The sequence below is a fragment of the Colletotrichum fructicola genome, assembly GCF_000319635.2.
Source record: "Colletotrichum fructicola Nara gc5 chromosome Unknown KSG_Nara_v1_contig03, whole genome shotgun sequence".
Lineage (NCBI taxonomy): Eukaryota > Fungi > Ascomycota > Sordariomycetes > Glomerellales > Glomerellaceae > Colletotrichum > Colletotrichum fructicola.
In genome coordinates this window covers 4,212,534-4,231,253 of record NW_027094053.1, presented here as the reverse complement: position 1 = coordinate 4,231,253, position 18,720 = coordinate 4,212,534, and the positions used below count along the sequence as shown (strand labels likewise).

At 55.6% G+C, this 18,720-nt stretch overlaps 3 protein-coding genes across 3 annotated transcripts; all 3 read right to left on the bottom strand.

The window, feature by feature from the left end:
- Positions 1-8,010: 8,010 nt before the first annotated feature.
- aroM-2 (Pentafunctional AROM polypeptide 2) lies at positions 8,011-10,236 on the bottom strand (the record flags this gene model as incomplete). Its single annotated transcript, XM_032033576.1, has 1 exon — positions 8,011-10,236. The coding sequence occupies one exon, from the start codon at positions 10,234-10,236 to the stop codon at positions 8,011-8,013; it is 2,226 nt and encodes a 741-aa protein (XP_031887169.1).
- Positions 10,237-14,550: 4,314 nt separating this feature from the next.
- Positions 14,551-15,055, bottom strand: CGGC5_v006009 (uncharacterized protein; the record flags this gene model as incomplete). Its single annotated transcript, XM_032033575.1, has 2 exons — positions 14,551-14,641; positions 14,715-15,055. The coding sequence occupies 2 exons, from the start codon at positions 15,053-15,055 to the stop codon at positions 14,551-14,553; spliced, it is 432 nt and encodes a 143-aa protein (XP_031887168.1).
- A 678-nt stretch (positions 15,056-15,733) lies between these two features.
- On the bottom strand, positions 15,734-17,706 carry dotC-6 (Efflux pump dotC; the record flags this gene model as incomplete). The annotated part of the gene is made up of 4 exons (XM_032033574.1): positions 15,734-16,687; positions 16,741-16,902; positions 16,959-17,377; positions 17,448-17,706. 4 exons carry the CDS (start codon positions 17,704-17,706, stop codon positions 15,734-15,736), a joined length of 1,794 nt encoding a protein of 597 aa, XP_031887167.1.
- Positions 17,707-18,720: the final 1,014 nt, after the last annotated feature.

The following is an 18,720-nucleotide window of genomic DNA, read 5'->3' as shown; positions in this document are numbered from 1 at the left end:
ACGGGAAAGCAGGCGATGGGTGTACCATGCCTCGCCATAGGTATGCCCTCGCAAACCTGGTGCAAGACCACTGCGTCGGACCCCGTTGGTCAAGCCGGCACTCACCGGACCGCCAAGATCGGGCCATCTAATCATACCCATCCGTAGGGGTGCCCTTGGCGCAGGCTGGTCGGGCCTGGAACAGGTCATTTCTTCTTTGACATGGCTTCATACAGACTCGGGCATGACTCTGATGCTGACGTTTGACACTGACACTTTTGACAGATTAGTTCAAACACGCGATGAAGACGCAGGCATTTTTTGCTTTCTACTCGTCCCGCCCCAAGACAATGACGGACGCCATTTCGGGGGACCGAGATCAAGGGCCGGACCGTCAAACAGGCCCTTGTCACGTTGCTGTCAGATCTCGAGGGGGATCGAGGGGGGAGCAAAGAAAAGAAAGCAAAGGACAAGATGCTAAAGAAGAAAAGAGGAATGGCCTCTCGGCACAACAGATCGGATTCGGCATTGGCAATCGCGGCCCTCCACCGTTTAAGCATGACTCTGCCTCGGATGAAACTATCGTCAAGTACCGGGAGCAAATGACGAACAACGGCCTACGGATACACTAGGCCATGCCTGCCTGTTCGTTCGTAAAGATTTCCTTTTTCTGCGATGGTGGCATTTTGGCAACGCTGGCTGGCCCTGTTCCTCGGCCTGCATGGCAGACAACATGGCAAATGCGAATCAGTGAAGGAGGAGGGAGACGAGTGTGTGAGGGAATAGGGGATGGGTGCTTGCTGACCGGGGCCCCCCTGGAGAGGTAGAAAAGATGGGATGAAGGATCCTTGTCCAGGCCTGGGGTCGGGGCTCAAGGCAAGTTGCGGGTCAGGGCAAGACTCCAGATGGGCGGGCCAGCCGGACAGCTCCTCTCATCGACAGGGTGCGGTGCAAGTTGGGATCTGAGGCCAGACCTTGAGGCGTCGAGGCCGCAGGTGGCAGGTGACATGTTGCTGTCATGCGAACTTTCACGGTCGATACTGTTCAGATGGATGCCCAATAGGAGACGCAGCGGGCCTGTCCTCGAAGAGAGCACATGCGGGTGACAACGACTGTCTGCAGAACCGTTGAAGCCGTCGCGGGTTGCTGCTGCTGCTATTGCTGGTGCCGCCGCCGCTACTTCTTCAACGCCCAGTACCTTACGGAACAGGTTGTCTGCTCTTGCCCAATGCTGACTGGCGACTCTCCTGACTGCTGGTGCGGGCGGTTCAACGATACCTGATAAAGGCGCAATAGGAAGGACACATGGGGATCGACCATGAAGCTGACTGGGTGTGCTCCTGCTGTCTGCGAGCAGCTCCTGGATCGGGACATTTAATCCGTTTCCGAGATAACGTCTGCCATGAGGTGTGATCTGCGTGAGCGTGTCCTGGGTACCTTGGCCGTGATCTCTCCAGAAGAACAAGTTCAGCCAGCCAGCCAAACAGACAGACAGGCAGACACTTGGATGTCGCCCAAAATCAGCCACCACCACCACCACCACCACCACGTTTTCTGCAGGCTGCCTTACAACCTCGCCTTGCTTCCACCTTCATATCAAGATACCATCAATAGTACTCCTCATATTACATGGCTACCTATCCCTTCTTCGAGGTACAATCGCGAATGGTCACGGTTCGAGACTCGCCTCGCTTCTCTGGCCACGCATCTCGCATGGAATAAGGAATCTCACCCGCCTCAATCCAACCCAACCCGAACCACGAGGGCATGGCTGGTGTCTGCTCATCCTTTGCTGAGAGCCAATGATGGCTTCTGCATCCACCCATCCATCCTCGGTGCTCGGTCAGAACCCTTCGTTCGGCCCCCCTAGGCAGCAAGTTGCTTCATCCTGACGTCCCCAGCCTGCCCTGGGGATCGCAGCACATGGCAACCAGATGTGGTGCTTGAACGGCGACGACCCCGGTTTGCCAGCACTTAATCGCGCCAGGGGTGGAGCGGCTCGGGAGCAGAGATCTTGGCTTGGAGGGTGTGCGGGCACAGCAAAGCACAACACCGCACAGCACCACACGTACGTACAGGCAACAGGCACGCAGGAATAAGCAACGGAGGTCTCGAGAACATCAGCAACGACATCACTTCTCACCATTGAGAGAGCACCACACCAAAAACGTCTCCGGCTGAAGGGGAGCGGGGAGCGTGTCGATCGATGCGGAGAAGCTTTCTGCTTTTGTCTCCATGCTGGACCACCTCGTCACGCCTATTGCCAAGACCGTCTCAACTTCTGGGGGTTCCCACTAAGTGCGGTTCATTCGACCTTGCTTGGATGACAAGGAAGTACGGGCAGCAACTTCTGTCTCCTAAGTTCAAACCTCCCGTTGGATTTCCTCGTGGACGGGGCCCCCCTCGACACCGACGACAATGGCAGATGCTGCTTGCCGCTCGAATCAGAGCATTCGCGCACCAGATTAATGACGTTGGCAGCGCCCAGCCAACCCAACACAAGCCACCCGGCGCTCATATGCACCATCAGCCGCTGGACAACTAGTCGGACCAACATTGGATACTGGCTTCCCCAGGTTGCCTGCCATCAAGTCGTCACAGTTGCCTCCTGATATATCGAGTGCCTTTCAGCGTCTCCAACCATGTGCACGACCAGAGAAACCCACAATCGGACAAGGACGTTGACACACACCTGTCCAGCGTAGCTCACTGCCGCGGCTTGAGATCTGGCTGCAGCGGGCGCGCCGAGCATTCCCATCACAAAACCAAAGTCGATATTCGCAAGCTTGAACCAGAAAGACAAAGTCGCTGCCCCGCATGTGTACACCTGACTGCCAGAAACCCCTCCGCACCTAGCCCAAATGCGAGCCCAGCCGAGTAGCGGCCGAAGAATGCTTGGTTCAACAGCTCGGTCCAAGGACCCGATACAGGCCGGCGCAACAGCACCCAAACGAGCCCCGGTCGGAATCTCCTGTGCCCTCTGGAAGCAGCCGGATACGTGCTACTGTACCTACTCGTGCCGCTTCGCTTAAAGCCCAGCTCTGATGGCATGCATGCAGCCACCACAACAACGACAGACAGCCACTGGCGTCGCCGTGTCAGTCCTGCGCTACTGCACCGAGGCTAAAAGAACAACGGCCATATTCTCCAAATTTGGGGGCCAACCTCCATGCTCCATAACCATCAAAAAGAACGCGCGAGGCGGTTGGAAAGAGAGCAGGGTTCCCCGAGAGACTCTACGTTACACGTGGTGTCTACCGCGCCCCAAGGAATATGTTGGCTCCCGGATTACTGACCTGCCGTTCTTAGTGAGCCGACTAATGGAGGGCACTGTTCGAGAAGAGGTCGTCGACCATTATCGGACGTCAGTTAAGATCCATTGCCGAGAAGCTTTGACTCTGCATGCTGCACCCCGACCGTAGCGTGGGTTCGACCTTCGAAAAGAACGATCCTCAGAGCCAACTGTCTCCAATCTTTGGCTCTATGGATCGCAAAGTCGGGCCTACAGACCTCAACTCACAGAGGTGAGGAGGGAATTTTGCAAGGGCAGTACAACCATTGCTTCATGATCTTGGGCATGATCTTGGGGCAACGGTGATTCCCTGGTTCGTCCCGCACCACCAACAGTCACTTGTCCGTAGACAATCTCTCTGCCGTCGTTACATTACTGCAGCAGTCTTGACCGCCACGCGTGGGTCTCAAACGTTGCACAGCGGTTCTGTTGACGCTTGTGGCGTGAAGGCTCTTTCGAGCCGCCGGTCTCGGCTCCGTTCAACGGTCATCCAATCTCAGCAGGACAAACCCGCATCTAATTTCTTGACCTGCGGTCCTCATCAAAATAGCCCGGCAGGTTCTGTGTCAGTCCGAGGCTCTGACACAACCAGACAACGTCTTATTGTTGGCAACAGAGCGTCACAATGTGACAGAAAAGAAAAGAAGGAGCCCTGTGCCGCCAAGATCGGCCGACCTCCGGCACCCACAACTGCCGCAACCCGGGAAGAAGACTACGGCCTTGTCTAATACAACAAAGTCCCTGCACTTATCACAAGAAGCCTTTCTGCGATACGGTATCAGCTGATGCGACCTACCTTTCTCAGCGATTCGTTAGCTACCGTGTGATGTCCTGACGATCCTTACGCCGGCTCACAAACCGAGGAGATCTATATGACTGTCTACTATCGACCCAGCATCACGCATCAGCGGCCCATTGTCTCACGGTTACCAGCGCGGCCGGACCGCCGGGAACTTAAAACAAGACAGCTTGATTATGGTGCGGCAAACCGCGGGGAGATTGGGCCAGCGCAACAACGTGCCTCCGAACCAAGGCCAGACTACGAGATGCCACTTAATATATCCTCTACAGGCACTAGGTCCGAAATGGAGTTCTTATCATTCTGATTGCATGCGTAATTCAGGATCCTGGACTCGAGCAGGCGCTGTTGACCCAATCCCTCGTCGGTGGCGTCTGGGGCGATGGTCTGGCCGCTGGTTCACTCTCAACTTGCATGGCTGACGGCCTTGTCTTCATTTATCGTGCCGGGTCCTCCGTTCTCAACCAGCCATTTGGGAGACAGGCAATGCCCAGACTGTCACCTCTGAACTGCCGGACATGACTGAAGAGGGACTCGGCTTTGCCCCGACTTCACCGCCGTTCTTGCGGGTGTCCCCGACATTTTCGAGCACCACCGATATTTTGAATCGGTACACCAGACGCACGCGTCAATTTTGACGAGTTCCCCTTCATCCCCTCTGCCAGCCCTTGCATATCTCGTTTAAGCTTATGGGCGGCTGCGCGCGAACCCGTCCCACAAGCCTTCAATTCTGTCAGACTCTCGCCTACGGCTCAAGGGCCATCTTCAACCGTGCCAATCACCATGATGGCTATGGCGAAATTTGGAGAATTTGGAGAAGACGCCCACCATCATCTGAGTCAAGACCGCCTCGCAGAGCTGGGGAGGAAGGTTGCCAATAGTGTACTGTGACTCCGCTCGAAATGCCCCTCTCCGCATTCCTCCACACATCCACCACGAACACCACCTTCACTTCTGCAGGTCTTGAACCCTGACTCTGTACAGAATACCTTCCACTACACGCATGCCCCGCGACACCTGACCACTGAGAAATGCCGGCCCGGTACGCCACTCTTCATGAAAGTCTCTCGACCGTAAAGGGTTTGGCGATGTGGCCATGCTTTTACGGGCAAGCACACGGAGGTAAAAGCACCGCAGCAACGACGTCTCGCGGTCATCTAAAGCGAATAGCGAGGAGCCATTATTCGGAAACTCCAGCCACACGAATTCTGCGGCTTGCGTTCAGGATTACCATCGAAGATCAACTTATCAGCCTGGGCTGGTTTTGGAAAATCGCTCGTGGTCACTCGCTCGCTTTCAAAGTCGTCGACACGACCTCTATAAGTCCTGTCATCGTCATCATGGAAGTCGGGTGCTTGCCTTCCTTGGAGTAAGAGACAGGAATCCAAGGGGTCATTTACTACGCCTCCGACGCCGTGTTACATCAAATCGCCCTGTCTTGCATCGTCATCCCTTGGGTAGACAGCAGTCAAACCAGCATTTGCAGATGCGTCATGCTGCTCTGAGCAAAGATCACTCGTCAAGAGAGGTCGGGTCGGGAAACCTGCATTGGGCCATCTAATTCGTTTGAAACACGTCACTTTTCATTACCGAGATGGCGGCCATCTCCTCTCTGGGAGACATGCCCATCAACAGTGACACTATCTCAGCGCAAGCCTCTTTCCTACCTCATCTCTACTCAGCAGGGTCGCGTTTTCGTCACCATCAGCTTCTCTTTCATATCACACTCAGCTCACTAGCGTGTCTGCCGTCACCCCTGCCACCGTCACAGATCATTCCGACTCTCCCGAGTTGTTCCTGCCGCCGGCGACAAGTACTCTGAACCACGATGTTGCCATCGATGGTCTCGTTCCGTCCCCCCGAGGTTCGCGGTTATTACCGCGTTTTATTCGCTGTTGAGGCCTGAAGAACCCTTCCGATCGGTCCAACCGCACTCAGGGGGGGGGCTAGCTTTGCTCTCCCGCCCTTGCATGATGAGGTTACTCTCTTTGGAGGGGCTCACCTACACGTCACTCATCTAGACTGGATAGTGATGGTCTTTTGAACGGCCCGAGCAGGCGTGGCGACCCCTCCTTCTGCCGCTACCCTTCAGCTTCCAATGGCTCAGGGGTCGTGATGGGTTCACGCTCGCCCGGTGGCTGAAGCTGTCTACATCACAGTCCAATTGTCCAGCCCACGGATAGTTCTGGTTGCCCAGAGCACCTTACCTTTGGTGCTTAACGGAAGCCTGTGGACATGTTTCATGAGCCATAGGAGTGAGCAAAGGGTGCTTCCTGCAGGCCACCGGTGCTGACTTACACGGCTCAGCTCGGCGGCCTTCCTCCCGTCTCGTCCTTGCCCACAAACGATCAGCTGCCGTTGAAAAGCTTCTTGCCGAGACGTCTCTCAGTGTGGTCTGCGTCATCTCCCTCTCTACCTCTCCCACGGTGGTGATGATCGCTTTCGTCTAATCATGTCAGCCACATTTGCTGACCATCTGCTCCCTAGGAATGTAACCATGTGGTCTGAGATAGACGCGGACATCACGACATGTCGAGTCTGTTGCAGGAACTTAGGGTTCATACCCCTAGTGACATGTTGACGACAACAGCTTCCATCCCTTCCAATCCTATTCCATAGCATTCTGGGCCTCTGAGGTCAACAAGTCCCCAGTCGCAAGCAAAGCGTAGGAAGAAGAGGTCGCCGAGCTACTAGTCTCGTATGATTTCGAAGTTGCGGCGCAGCACTTTGACCAATAACCCCCCTTCCTTGCGATAGCTTCATGAATACCATTCAGAAGGTTCATCAATGAGGAGACAGATGTGGCTATATGACACTGCAATACATCGAGCCTGGTGACAGCTGGAAGAAAAATCATGTGGAAATGTTCACCGAGCCTACGTGTTGACAACTGAAGGTCTTGAGCTTTCGTACTCCGGAAATCGCCCTCAGTCTGGATCAGGCGCATCCAGCACGACAAAAGACTCGTCACTTGCCCGAGACCTCCGTAGTCCGACCTGAAAAGACTAGAACCCATGTCGCTTCTAGAAAAGTCTGCCACGGCAAGGGTCGTTGAATCGATGACTTGAGTCAGCATTCATGATTTTCAGGCCAGGATCGCGAGCTTCACCTTCAAAGACGGCAGGTGGTTTCGTTGAGATGAACACAATGAACACAGCACAAATAGACTTGCGACAGCTAGGCCGGTGAACTTGATCGATATGAAATTGGCTCTTTGTCAAAACCAGCGCTGCCATTGGCAGGCCATGTAGCGCCCACATAGTAAACCTTACATTTCAGAGAAAGCAGGAGGCCGGGCTAGTCTGGCCTCGTGCGTACATAGATTGGATGGAAATAAATCATGTAAATGCTCTCCGCAAGTCGTCTCCTTTCCCTTTGTCACTTAAACGCCGTACATGCATTGAACTCTTCCTCGTATCCTCCCTCTCCTGGCGAGGTCTCGCAATCAGGATGAAAGCAAAGTCATAACAGACTTGCCAGTGCCCATTTCCGCATCCGCACGATCATCTGCGGTTCTTTCAGTCCTGGCAATCGGAAATGACATGGTGGGCCTCCAGCCGCCCCCCGGTTCTCCGTGGGGAGAACGTTGTGGAAATGCAGCTGAGGGAATTGGCTCGCTTCTTGCTCCCTCCGTTCTCCGCACTTGGGGTGGCGGCCGATAGCCTGGCTTGGCTGTCGTAGAGAACCCCATGCCGCTCCGTGTGGTCTAGCTCTCTGTGGACCCGGAGCTTGTCGAAGCGTCCTCGTCGCTCTTGGTCGTGTCGCACTGGTTATGGCTGGCTCAATCAATCTGCAGTGCAAGGCTTGCTACAAGGTTCCATTGGAATGAGGCTGTGGGCTGGATATCCGCATCGCCATGATTCTTATCCGTTTTTTGATGCAAGTCGTTTGCCCAGTGCAAGGCATTTGAGGGCCCGAGCTGTCGTCTTCTTCCCCCCTCTCAGAACAAACTCCTGCCACTTGCCAGTCTGACGAAGCTGTAGGGCACATTCTGACCGACGAGCAACCTCAGAGTCTCGACCGTCGTAAAAGCAGCGGTATCAGCACTCCCATATGCGGAGAATCCGGCCTGCTGAGCGATGATGCTAGGATCGCCGCCTTTCCTCGCACCCGCAGTATCTGCGAGGTCAAGGAAGACCTTCTTGAAATTGGAGCTTCCTTGGTTATTGGCACCAAAGACGCGAACAAGCATGCCGACAATGTTGCTTTTCTCTGGTCCCAGGGCTGAGACGACTAGGAAGGGAGCCGCATCGTCGCCGACAGTCTGTGCTTTCTTCAGGCTTTCGAGGCTGTTGAAAGGTTCAATCGCAGGCCCGTCCCGAGCGAGCGCCGGGGGTGTTCGGAAACCGACTGTGTATATCTTGCCAACCTGAAGTGCCTTCAAAGCGTACATTATCGACGCAGCATCATCACCTGACGAAGCGAGAACGACGGCTGTCCGTCCAAAGTATGCTGAAGGTGCCATGTCTCTCGTCAAAGTGCTGATAATGCCTCGCCAGCTGGCATTGTCAAGTATCAGAGACGTGTTAGGAGACAGGCTGGATACGCCCGAACCAAGATGGCCAAAGGAATCGTGATGTCCGTGCCGCGGGCTCGACGGTATGGATGCCGGTGCTGAGTTGGCCGACGATGACGATGCTGACTTGACAATAATCGTGTCCACAGTTCCGATGAGACGAGCGGCTTCAGTCAACTCCGGTCCCTTTCCCCCGTTCAACGACGCAAAGAAAGGGCTGTGTTTCAGCAGACCGCTCCACGAGACAGGGGGGCTAAGGTAAGCACCGCCAAAATTCTTTTGGTTGCACCACGCTTCCATCGCCTGGAAGTTGTTGGGAAGACGCTCCACAACAGCAAAGTAATGGGGAAGGCCAAGCTCGTTGAAGCACTTTTCGTAAAAGGGGGCCTGGGGAGTCGAGCTTCGGAACGCTGGCGTGGTGATCCCGTATATGCTCTTCTTAGGAAGTTGTCCCAAAAGGGCCAAGGCCGCGTTGATTTCAGAGGCGCTCATCTGTCCCGGGGCTGCCACAATGGGTAGCAAGGGATGCGTGATGGGAGTGAAGACTCTGTTCAACGTGCGAGAGAACTGTCCCGTCTCTCCCATATTGACTCCCGAGAAAGGCGGCGAGTCTGGGTAGTCTGCCCTCATCTTTGAGCGGAAGTATTCCAACTCGAAGTTTTCATTATGGTCGTTGATGATGGCAATCATCTTGATAATGTCGGCATATTTGCTTGATTCCACATACACTTGCTCTGCATGCGATGAAGGCCATTTGAAAGTACCGGAGAAGTCGTGGAAAGCGGACATGATATGGCTGCTACCTTTCTGTTCCCAGAGTTTCTTGCGGATGGCCTCGGGCAGCCATAGTTCCACGTCAATGTATTCGACGCCCCACTGAATGGCACGATACAGATACTCGTAGTAGACATCAGGGTTCTCCATCGGGAATCGTCCGTTTTCTCTGGTACATCTTGTCGTGAAGATGATGGGAAGCTCCGTTCGCTGGCGTAGAAGCATGAGTTGCTCTCCCACGTAGCTCAAGCTAGGGACAGCAGAATAGGTACCGTCACCAAGTGGTTCCTTGAGAAGATCGACACGAATTTCCACAGCATCTGCACCAACCGTGAGAATATCAATGTTCGGCAAAGCCGCACTGACGTCGGGAAACGTCGTAGAGATGAAGTATGTCCTTGGTTTTGACATCAATGTCTCGTGGTGGCTGATTTGTCCCAAGGTGAAGGAGATGAATCTTGCTAGGTCCCGGCGGAAGAAAGGGGCTTCGCTGTACAGAAACTCGTAGTCACACTCGGCCGAAAGGAAGATGTCTGGCGGCATGCCAAGATTGACACAGTGGGCGTTGATGACCACAACGACCTCCTTATTCCTCGAGGTGATGTCGCTCTTTGCAAGCTCCGCCGGCATGCCAATGACAAGTCCATGATCCGCAGCGCTGACCTCCTTGAAGGAAGAACGAATAGCGAACGGTTTGCCCAGAACATCGGCAAAGACTGAGACGATCTTGTCCTGACCAGAACCAAACATGATAACGACGATCCTAGTGTCCCCTCGCTGAGGAGCACTCCCAAACCTGGTGTTGCTCGCGACAACAGCAGGGCTTCCATTTCGGTCAACGTCCATGTCGACATCGTGGCTTCCAGATCCGTTCATGTTCATACTTCGGGGGCGTGCTGGCGTCGGCCCAACTCCCAGCTGGTGCACCGATGCCATGTCTATCATCGAAGATCTGTTGATTTCGAGTTGAGAAAACCGAGCAGTCACGCCGGGGACGGTGAGCTGAGGCTTAGAGTTTGCAACAACACCACTGTAGGCCGGTCCCTCCCCTTCTCCTCCTTCAGAATAACTCGGATGGCCGTAGGGAAGTATGTTGGCGGTGTAAGTTATTGTTGGAAGTGTCAACCCAAAATCCCATGACAGGACGAGCCGATGTTCCAAGTAGGATTATGATAGTACAGAGGGCGACTGGAATGGACTTGACAGGTCACAGAGGGGGTAGATGGTGCAGTATGGTTGAGAAGCGAGTGAGCAGGGCCCCAATGGTGTCAGGTGATCCGATGGTGTCAGAGATATGCGCCGGGAAGAGGAAGCCGGTGGGGGTCGTCGTGAGGTTGCTGCATAAGAGGCGTCCTCAAGATCGGGGGCGCGATATGCGCTGTGAAGCTCGGGATTGATAAGAGTAAGAGAAGAAAGCTGCTGACTACAAGGAGGGCGATGACGGTGAGAAGAGCAGCCCTATCAAAGGTTCTGGTAGAACGAGGTACTTTTCTTCCACCAATTCGGGATGGAGGTCGAGGTGTTCCGATGCAGGATAAGGAGTCTGCGATTCCAAGGGTGGGGAGGGTCGTCTAATTGAAGCGCGGGCAGACTGGGCCGCGTGCCAATGACGGGTGGCAGGAATCTCGATTGAAGCTCTGGTGATGGTGCTCCGGGGTCAGTCGTACTTCGCGCGCGAGTCGAGCCGTGGGGGGGTTCTGCGTCAGGACGAGGACGAGCTCGACGATAGCCAACGAACAGAGCTCAGGCAGACAACGTGGCAGCTGTGGGAAGAGAGCGTGTTTGAGTGGAGGTTGTCGCAATATGAGGAGTTGAGATGAACCGGCCGATGGCACGGGAAGGACAGGGCCGCGAGGAGGTCTAGCTTAGTGGGAGAGGAGGTATTTCGCCGAGCAGGGAGTTGGCGAGGCGGCGGCGGCGGTGGCTTTCGGGACAGAAGAGTCTTGTCCGGTAGGGATGTAGGTTGTGGCCCGCGGGTGGTCCGTCTGTTCGTGTGGTGTCTGGCAGTATGGACCAGACCAGAACGTGGAGATCCCTGGACGGACAGGGCAATATGGAGGAACGATAATGCTAGGATGATAGGCGTACTGATTGAATTGGCGAGGTGTGTGATCTCAACGGCAAAGCCGGCCGGTACAATGCAAAGGACAATCTGGAGGTCGTCGTTGGTGGAGGAGACGGAAAGATTGATGGAAGTAGGGGACGGCGAATTGTTCCACCACAGACACAGCGTTCCACCAGACTTCTTGACAAGAGACGACAGGTACCACTCGGTATGCAGCAGTAGCAGCGGCAGCAGTAGCAGCGGCAGCAGCAGCAGCGGAGGAGGGGCAAGCTGGATAGCTGGGCATGGGACAAGGCCTGAGACGGAAGAAGTAGAAGAGCTCCTGCTGGCTGACTGGCGTTAGGGCCGCAGGAGGAAAGCTTGGGTCTTGGGGCAGTCAGTCGTGCCGATGTTCCTGAAGGCCGGTAAGAACACCGGAGGCCGGGTGCCTTGCTGGGAGCTGCAGGTCGTCCTCGTCCGTCGTCCAGAACACGGTCTAATGATGATCTCCCCAGACAGGGTTAGCTCGTAGAGTCGAATAGCAACTTGCTGCCTGGTGTTGTTGTTGTTGTTGTTGTTGTTGTCGTCGTCGCTGTCCGTGATGGGCGTTGCTGCTAATGTTGGGAGACAGACAGACCCTCTACCGCGTGTCTTGTTGATGCCAAATGAAGAACACTTGGGTGAAGGACAGAAAAGACGTTGCATGCAAACAAACACAACCCCATGAACTACTCCAGCGATAGCAACGACTGACTTGCGCGTGCCAAATGGTGGGGTAAATGGGGAAACCATGGGGAGTGGCATCCCCTGTGGCCCCCCTAAAGTGCAGCTGGCTGGGATGTTTCTCTCCAAAAAGCGACCCCCTGGGCCCCTGGGTTGAGTCCCCTCGAGTCCCTTGAGGAGAGACTTTGGGGAGGCAGCTGGGATTCAGAGGGGGGTGCGACGGGGGTCGTCGTCGCCGCAAAGATTTGCCGCATTTTCCCTATTTCCGGGATTCGGGTGACCGAGATTATCCGCCAATGAGAACCCTCTGTACCTCCAGAGCCCACGCCATTCGGGGCGACTTGGCACCGTTAGCGTCCATCCCGCTGGGGAGGGAACCTCCTTTACCAGGGCAAGGATTCTGATTCTCCACCGTTGCCCGTCACACACCACACCCGACACGCACTCACACACTGCACTCACCTCACACTTCGAAGACCGTATTGTTCCTTTCCCCTGGGCTGGCTGGCTCACCTGCCTCGCGTGTCCAGTGCCAGTCCGGTCACCATGAGTGCTTCCACCTGCCATCGTCAGCTCTGTCCAGCTGCCCAGCCTCTCTTCTCTCGGCCCTTGTCCGTCTTCTCGAATCACCACCAACCAACCGATCAACCACTTTAACCCGACTTGGCTCGCCAAGCACCAATGCAACAGGCCAGTACCGCGGCTCACCACCTTATGTTCTATCTACCTCGTTCTCGACCTGTCATCTCATATACAGCAAACGAACGAACCCTTCGCGATGAAGGTGTGGTTGCAGCCGACGCAGCAGAGATCTTCCGGCGCCCGTGTCTCTGGCTGCGTGATTGCCAATGTCACCTTGCTTCTTAGCCTGAAGTACGTGCAAGACTTACCTACAGGCACCATGCATACAACAATCCCGTCAACTCTGTGTGCTTGGATAATGGCTTTGTGCTAAACCATACGCCGGACGCCCTGTTACCTAACTCTTCAGGATGCCGCTCCACCATATGGATCACCTCATGAAACAATTGCTTGCTCACGAGGGAAGGTGGCCACGCACCGCTTGCTTCTCTCGCCGGATAACCCCCCCTTCACCAACTTCTGGCAATCGTCTGACGTTTAAACATGAGCCTGCTCGCCCAGAGATCGCTCCTCGTCGGACCCGATGTGGAAACATTATCGGCAAATATTTGATTGGGCCCCGCCGCCGCGCCGGCCATGCGAGAACCTCGGGATCGACCTACCGCGAGCACCCTTCACCACCGTGCGGGTAACCGTCTTCGCTTCTGGAAGCCCGCGAGCGGCGAGCCTGCAGACGGCTACAGACGGCCGCTGATCGGCCTTGTCGCACCCAGACAGCCAAAGTCAGGCGTAGACAAGGCCAGCAGCGAGCGTGGCCAGACGGCCCAGCCTCTGCCCGGGCCAGCTGGCCACAACCCGTCTGCTCGGACTCAACCCCGGGACCGCCCCGTGAACCCTCCATCTGCTGCCAACTCGTCCCGCGAGCATTACAACCGGCATAGCCGCTGCTGCAGATGCCAATGTGCGCTCGGAGAAAAAACCCTACAGCACAAGCTTATCTGCCCATCCAACAATCACACGGTGGTCTGCCCAGCAATGGCATCGACTCCGACAGGTCCATAATGGCCAGAGAGGTGGAGCTGGCCGAACTCCATGGGCCTCGACTCCTTACCTCATTCGCAATGTTTCCCCCATATTGGTACAGTTTCGACCATCACATCATGTCGGTGGACTCTCAATATACTCCATTGAAGACAATTCGTGGATATCCGTCTACAGCCGTCCGGATTCCGCTAGCGTAGGACGACAACCCCAACCATCGCCTCATCCTGACGCTCGCAACACGAAGCCAAAGTCTTGGGGCCCAATCTTCAAAGTTTCAACTTCTCAACCTCGTGGTCCTTGGCCAGCAAACAAATCTTCTCGCAATCAATCGGAAGCACAACACGACTCTCATTCCAATACAGCTTATTGGTGCAGAATCATCTCTGATCGGTATCTCGATTTCAGTTGCCTCCGTTGGTGGATAAACCTAGATACGGCGCAAAAGGTGGAGCGGTGCATTGAGTTTCACCGCTTCACATGTACGCCAAGATGCCAGAGTACAAAACATAAAAAGAGAAGCAAGCCATTCTGCCCGGCTGTTCTCGACTCACCAACCGACATGCACCAATGCCAAGGACAAGACGGCCCGGATAGGCGGGATGGCCCCCAGAGGGTTGCGGAGCTTCACAACGAGAAGTGAGCTTGCAAGCGAAGGAGGGCGGCGTCTGCACAACGACACGACTTTGACCTTTCTCTCCCACCGGGCAGGACGCAGCAGGGCCAGAACGACGCGAGAAATACAACTGCATTGAAGACGCCAGACTCGAGACTCGATCTTTTTCGACCGATGACGACACCTACTCCTGAGCCCAGATACCAACCAGATTGCCCTCGCAGTCGATGAACCGAGAGAAGAACCCCATCCCATTGCCAATTGCAGTCTTGGGCCTGTGATGATCGCTGTCAGTCATCTTTGCAGATGGGCACAAGGGATCGAGGTCGGGAAGCACCGGTCACTTACACGTGCAGCTTCCCACCCAGTTTCTCCGCCTCTGCGACCGTATCCTCAATGCTCTTCACAGCGAACGTCGGCAGAACCGGAATACGCTCCGGCCTTCCCTCGTCGACGTTTGAGATGCGGTTGCTCTCCTCCATGAGCAAGAATGCCCCATGGAGGTTGCCCTTGTTGAAGAAATGCACCGTCTTCACCCACGGCGTCACCGATGCCATGGGAGTCTCTGGACACTCCCAGCCCAATACTGCCGTGTAAAACCTGGCGGCTCGGGCCGCATCAGTGACTGGTAGTTCGAGCCAAGTCATTTGCCCGTAGGGCGGTGCGCAAGCGGTGCCGACTGAAGACATTTTTACAAACTGTGGAAGTGATGTTGTCTATCCGTAATAGTGAAGTGATCCTGAATATGCCGTACGCTCACAACCGCGATCCCAGAGAATGAGGGCACTCTGTGCTCAATTTAAGGATGTCACTTTACCGCCGGTATCTTCGTAGCTGGTTTGTTTCTCTCAGCCGCAAGCCCAGGCCGTAAGCCCACATCCAGCTGTCTTGTTCCGATCGCCGTTAGAGGCCTCAGCTGCCTGGACCAAGAGCAAGCCACCAAGCCACCCCCAGGCATACACGCTCACATGACATCGTGTTTCTCCCGCGTCGGTTTTGGAGATGATTGATCGTCCCAGACATACTCTCGCAGCACGACCGATGTTGAGACGCGACTGCCTGGTCTACGCGAGCTGAAGCCGTGGTCTGGTCTTGGATACAAGTCGACCACAGTTCTGAGTCGGAAGCATAAGAAATCTTTCAGCCGTCTTATCCATAGCTGATATGTAATCCTGACATTCGGTGATGTACTATGTACAGTTGGGGGACTTACCACACCCCACGTATCTATCTATGTAGACGTCATAGATCTATATCGATATGCAAAAGATGAATACTGATAACGAAAATCATCCAACGAACTATGCCCCAGCAACCACATCAACTCCTTCTATGTCCTTAATCCCTAGAGCGGAGCAGCCCTACCTCTAAGCCTCCCCGACGCCCTCATTCTCCATCAACGCCGCCCTCGCCTCCGTCTCATCGTCAACCTCCTTCTGCCCGACAGGACTCGTCCGCCCCGTCCCCGCCTGGATCAATACCGCAACAACAGCCAACGCAGCAGCAGCCTGCCACGTACCCCTCGACGCGCCTGCGTACCTCTCCACCGCGATGGCGTGCTCCGCCGGCACCAGCCCGCCGTTGAACACCAGCGCCGGGCTCCCAATCAGCTTCGTAATCAGCTCCTCCCTCGCGGCGCTGAGCCTCCCCTTGCCGTCAAGCTCCATGAAGCTCTCGACCAGCCCCGAGCGCAGCAGACGGTAGAACACGCCGCCGCCGATGGCCGTGCCGAAGCTGCCGCCGAAGCCGCGGAAGGTGCCCAGCAGGCTGGTCGAGATGAAGTGCTCCGCGGGCGCGCTGAGGTGCAGCAGGTGCGCGAGGGTGTAGTTGAGCGTGGCGCCGGTGGCGAGGCCGTTGAGCACAACGGCGGCGACGAGGGTCCAGAGGGCGCCGTCGGCGGTGGCGGTGAGCGAGAGACCGAACATGGTGACCGCGAAGCACGACAGCGCGACGACGGAGGGCAGCCAGAAGGCGCCGTTGCGCCGGACGTGGAGCCAGCCGACGATGAGCCCGCCGGAGCCGAAGCCGATGTTTGTGGGGATGAGGATAGAGCCCGCGATGGCTGGGGCGTAGCCGCGCACGGCGAGCACGAAGGTGGGGGTGTAGTAGAGCAGGGTCCAGCGGATGGACATGAAGAAGAGCTGGGCGACGCAGGAGAAGAGGACGCCGCGGGACGAGAGGATGGCGATGGGGATGATGGGGTCGGTTGCGACTTTGAACTCGATCAGGACGAAGAGGGCGAGTCCTGAGAGTGAGATGAGTATGGGGAGGTACTGGATGTCGCCGGAAAGACCGTAGAGGAAGAGGGAGATTGTCAGGACCTTGCGGGTTAGTATGGTGAGTGAGAAGAGAGGGGGTGGATAAGGGTGCTCACGAGTGCGAAGGCGCCGGCATAGTCGATACGGGCCAACTTCTGGGTCACCGACCTGCCTTGCGCTTTCGTTTCCTGCTCCGAGCTGAGGGTCTTGGGGATGGTGAGGAAGGCGCCGAGACCGGCGAGGATGCCGATTGGTGTCTGGGCCCCAAAGAGCGCTCTCTGTGCTGTCGTCAGTTTGGAAGACCACCAGCAGGGGCAAGAACTTGAAGACGAACCCATCCGATCACTGGCAACAGCGCTCCGTACACAACAGCACCAAACGACAGCCCTATCGTGAAGCCGGCATTTACCAGCCCGACAAAAATGCCCCGCCTCTTCTTGTCGACCAACTCCAGCACCAGAATTACTGACAAGGTCATGATGCCGGCACCGCCCATGCCTGTCACGATCCTCCCAAATATAAGAACCCAGAAAGAGTGCGCCGTGGCGGTGATGACGCCGCCGACCGCAAAGCAGCCACCCAGGGGCATCACCAGATACCGTGGCGGGAAGATGGTCGCCAGCCGGCCAAACAGAGGGGCCAGAGAGGCCATGCTGATAAGGTACGAGCTCGTGAACCACATGGCGCCCTCATAGGCCTTGAGCTCCTCCGCGATGACGGACTGGGTCATGGTCATGCCGGAGGTGTTCGACGCTGCCGACAAATGAGTATCAACTTCCATCTCACATCGGCCTCAGAGGAGATCACTGCCGGAAATTCTTACCCTGAAGAAAGATGAGCATCCAGACGCTGATCATCAGAACGACGGCCCGAGCGGCGCCGATGTGCTGTTTGGGCGCATCATGGTCCTCCTCTCCGTCCGAGTCCCGGCCTCGGCCGCTGCTGCCGGCCGGCGACCCATTTCGGAGCGTCCGAGAGCTCGTCTCGGAGTTCAGCAGCGTCGTCGTCTCCGTCGCGATGGCTTCATCGGGGAGCGACTCGACATCCCCTTGCCGTCTCCGGACATGCGCTTCATCCGCCATAGTGACGCGGTTTCTACTCGGCCAGAATGCCCTTATCTCGGATGGTTGCACTGGCCAGGCTCGGCGTTACCCATGGAAGCGGAAGCTGAAGCTCTGGCGGGGAGGCTGGTTTCCTCTTTGCGCAACGATGCAAGGCAGGCAGTAAACTCAAAAAAATCCAAGAACGAAACAAGAGGAGGGGATGTTGGTTGGAAGCCGCACTAGTTCTGCATCACATGAGTTACTTGACCAGCGAGCGCCATGTGTATGATTGATTGATGGCGGACATTAGTGTCACCACGTGTTGAGGGCCGTTTATCTTGGTGCTTGGTAATCTGGTTGAGTCCCCTTGCTTCTCTCCGATGCAGCTAGACGTCAGTTGGCGCGATAACTGAGATAGGGCCCGCCTTGGTGGAGCGCCTGCCCCGCCCCCGTCCAAATAAAGGCTCCTCAACGCTCTTGCCCAATCACGTCGCTGTTGTGGATGAACTGACCAACCTCACCTCGTCAACGTCCTTTGTGATGCTGTTCGCTTCACATTTACAACAAATTCAGGATTGCTCAATATTCCGCCTTTACAAATTTGAAAGTGGTTTGTTTTTCCAGATATCTTTCAGCAACCTCCTTGCAAGGTGTCGCTGTAACCCATGTGCCACTTACGATCCTGACTGTCGCTGCCAAATGACACTGTTATCGAAGAGCTAGCATTTTGGAGCCTGGTTTTTTCCCATTCTGGTATAGCATTTTCTGTTAATACGTATGAAATTACTTCGAGGAGAGGCGGGAATCATAAATCAAGACGGTGTATGTAGTAGGCTGGGCATCACCTATAGCGAGACCCGACCAAGCTAGCGAGAAACACACTAATAATATATCCTTCTTCACTTAGATATCTACCGCCGTATGTTCACCATGGTTACTCTTTGAAATAAATGTGAGTACTAAAATGGAGTTAAAATGGTGCGCGTGTGTGCCTATCGTGGAAGTCTTGGGGCTAGGATGCTTCCTATCAGAATGAGGGAAGAAACAGAAAAA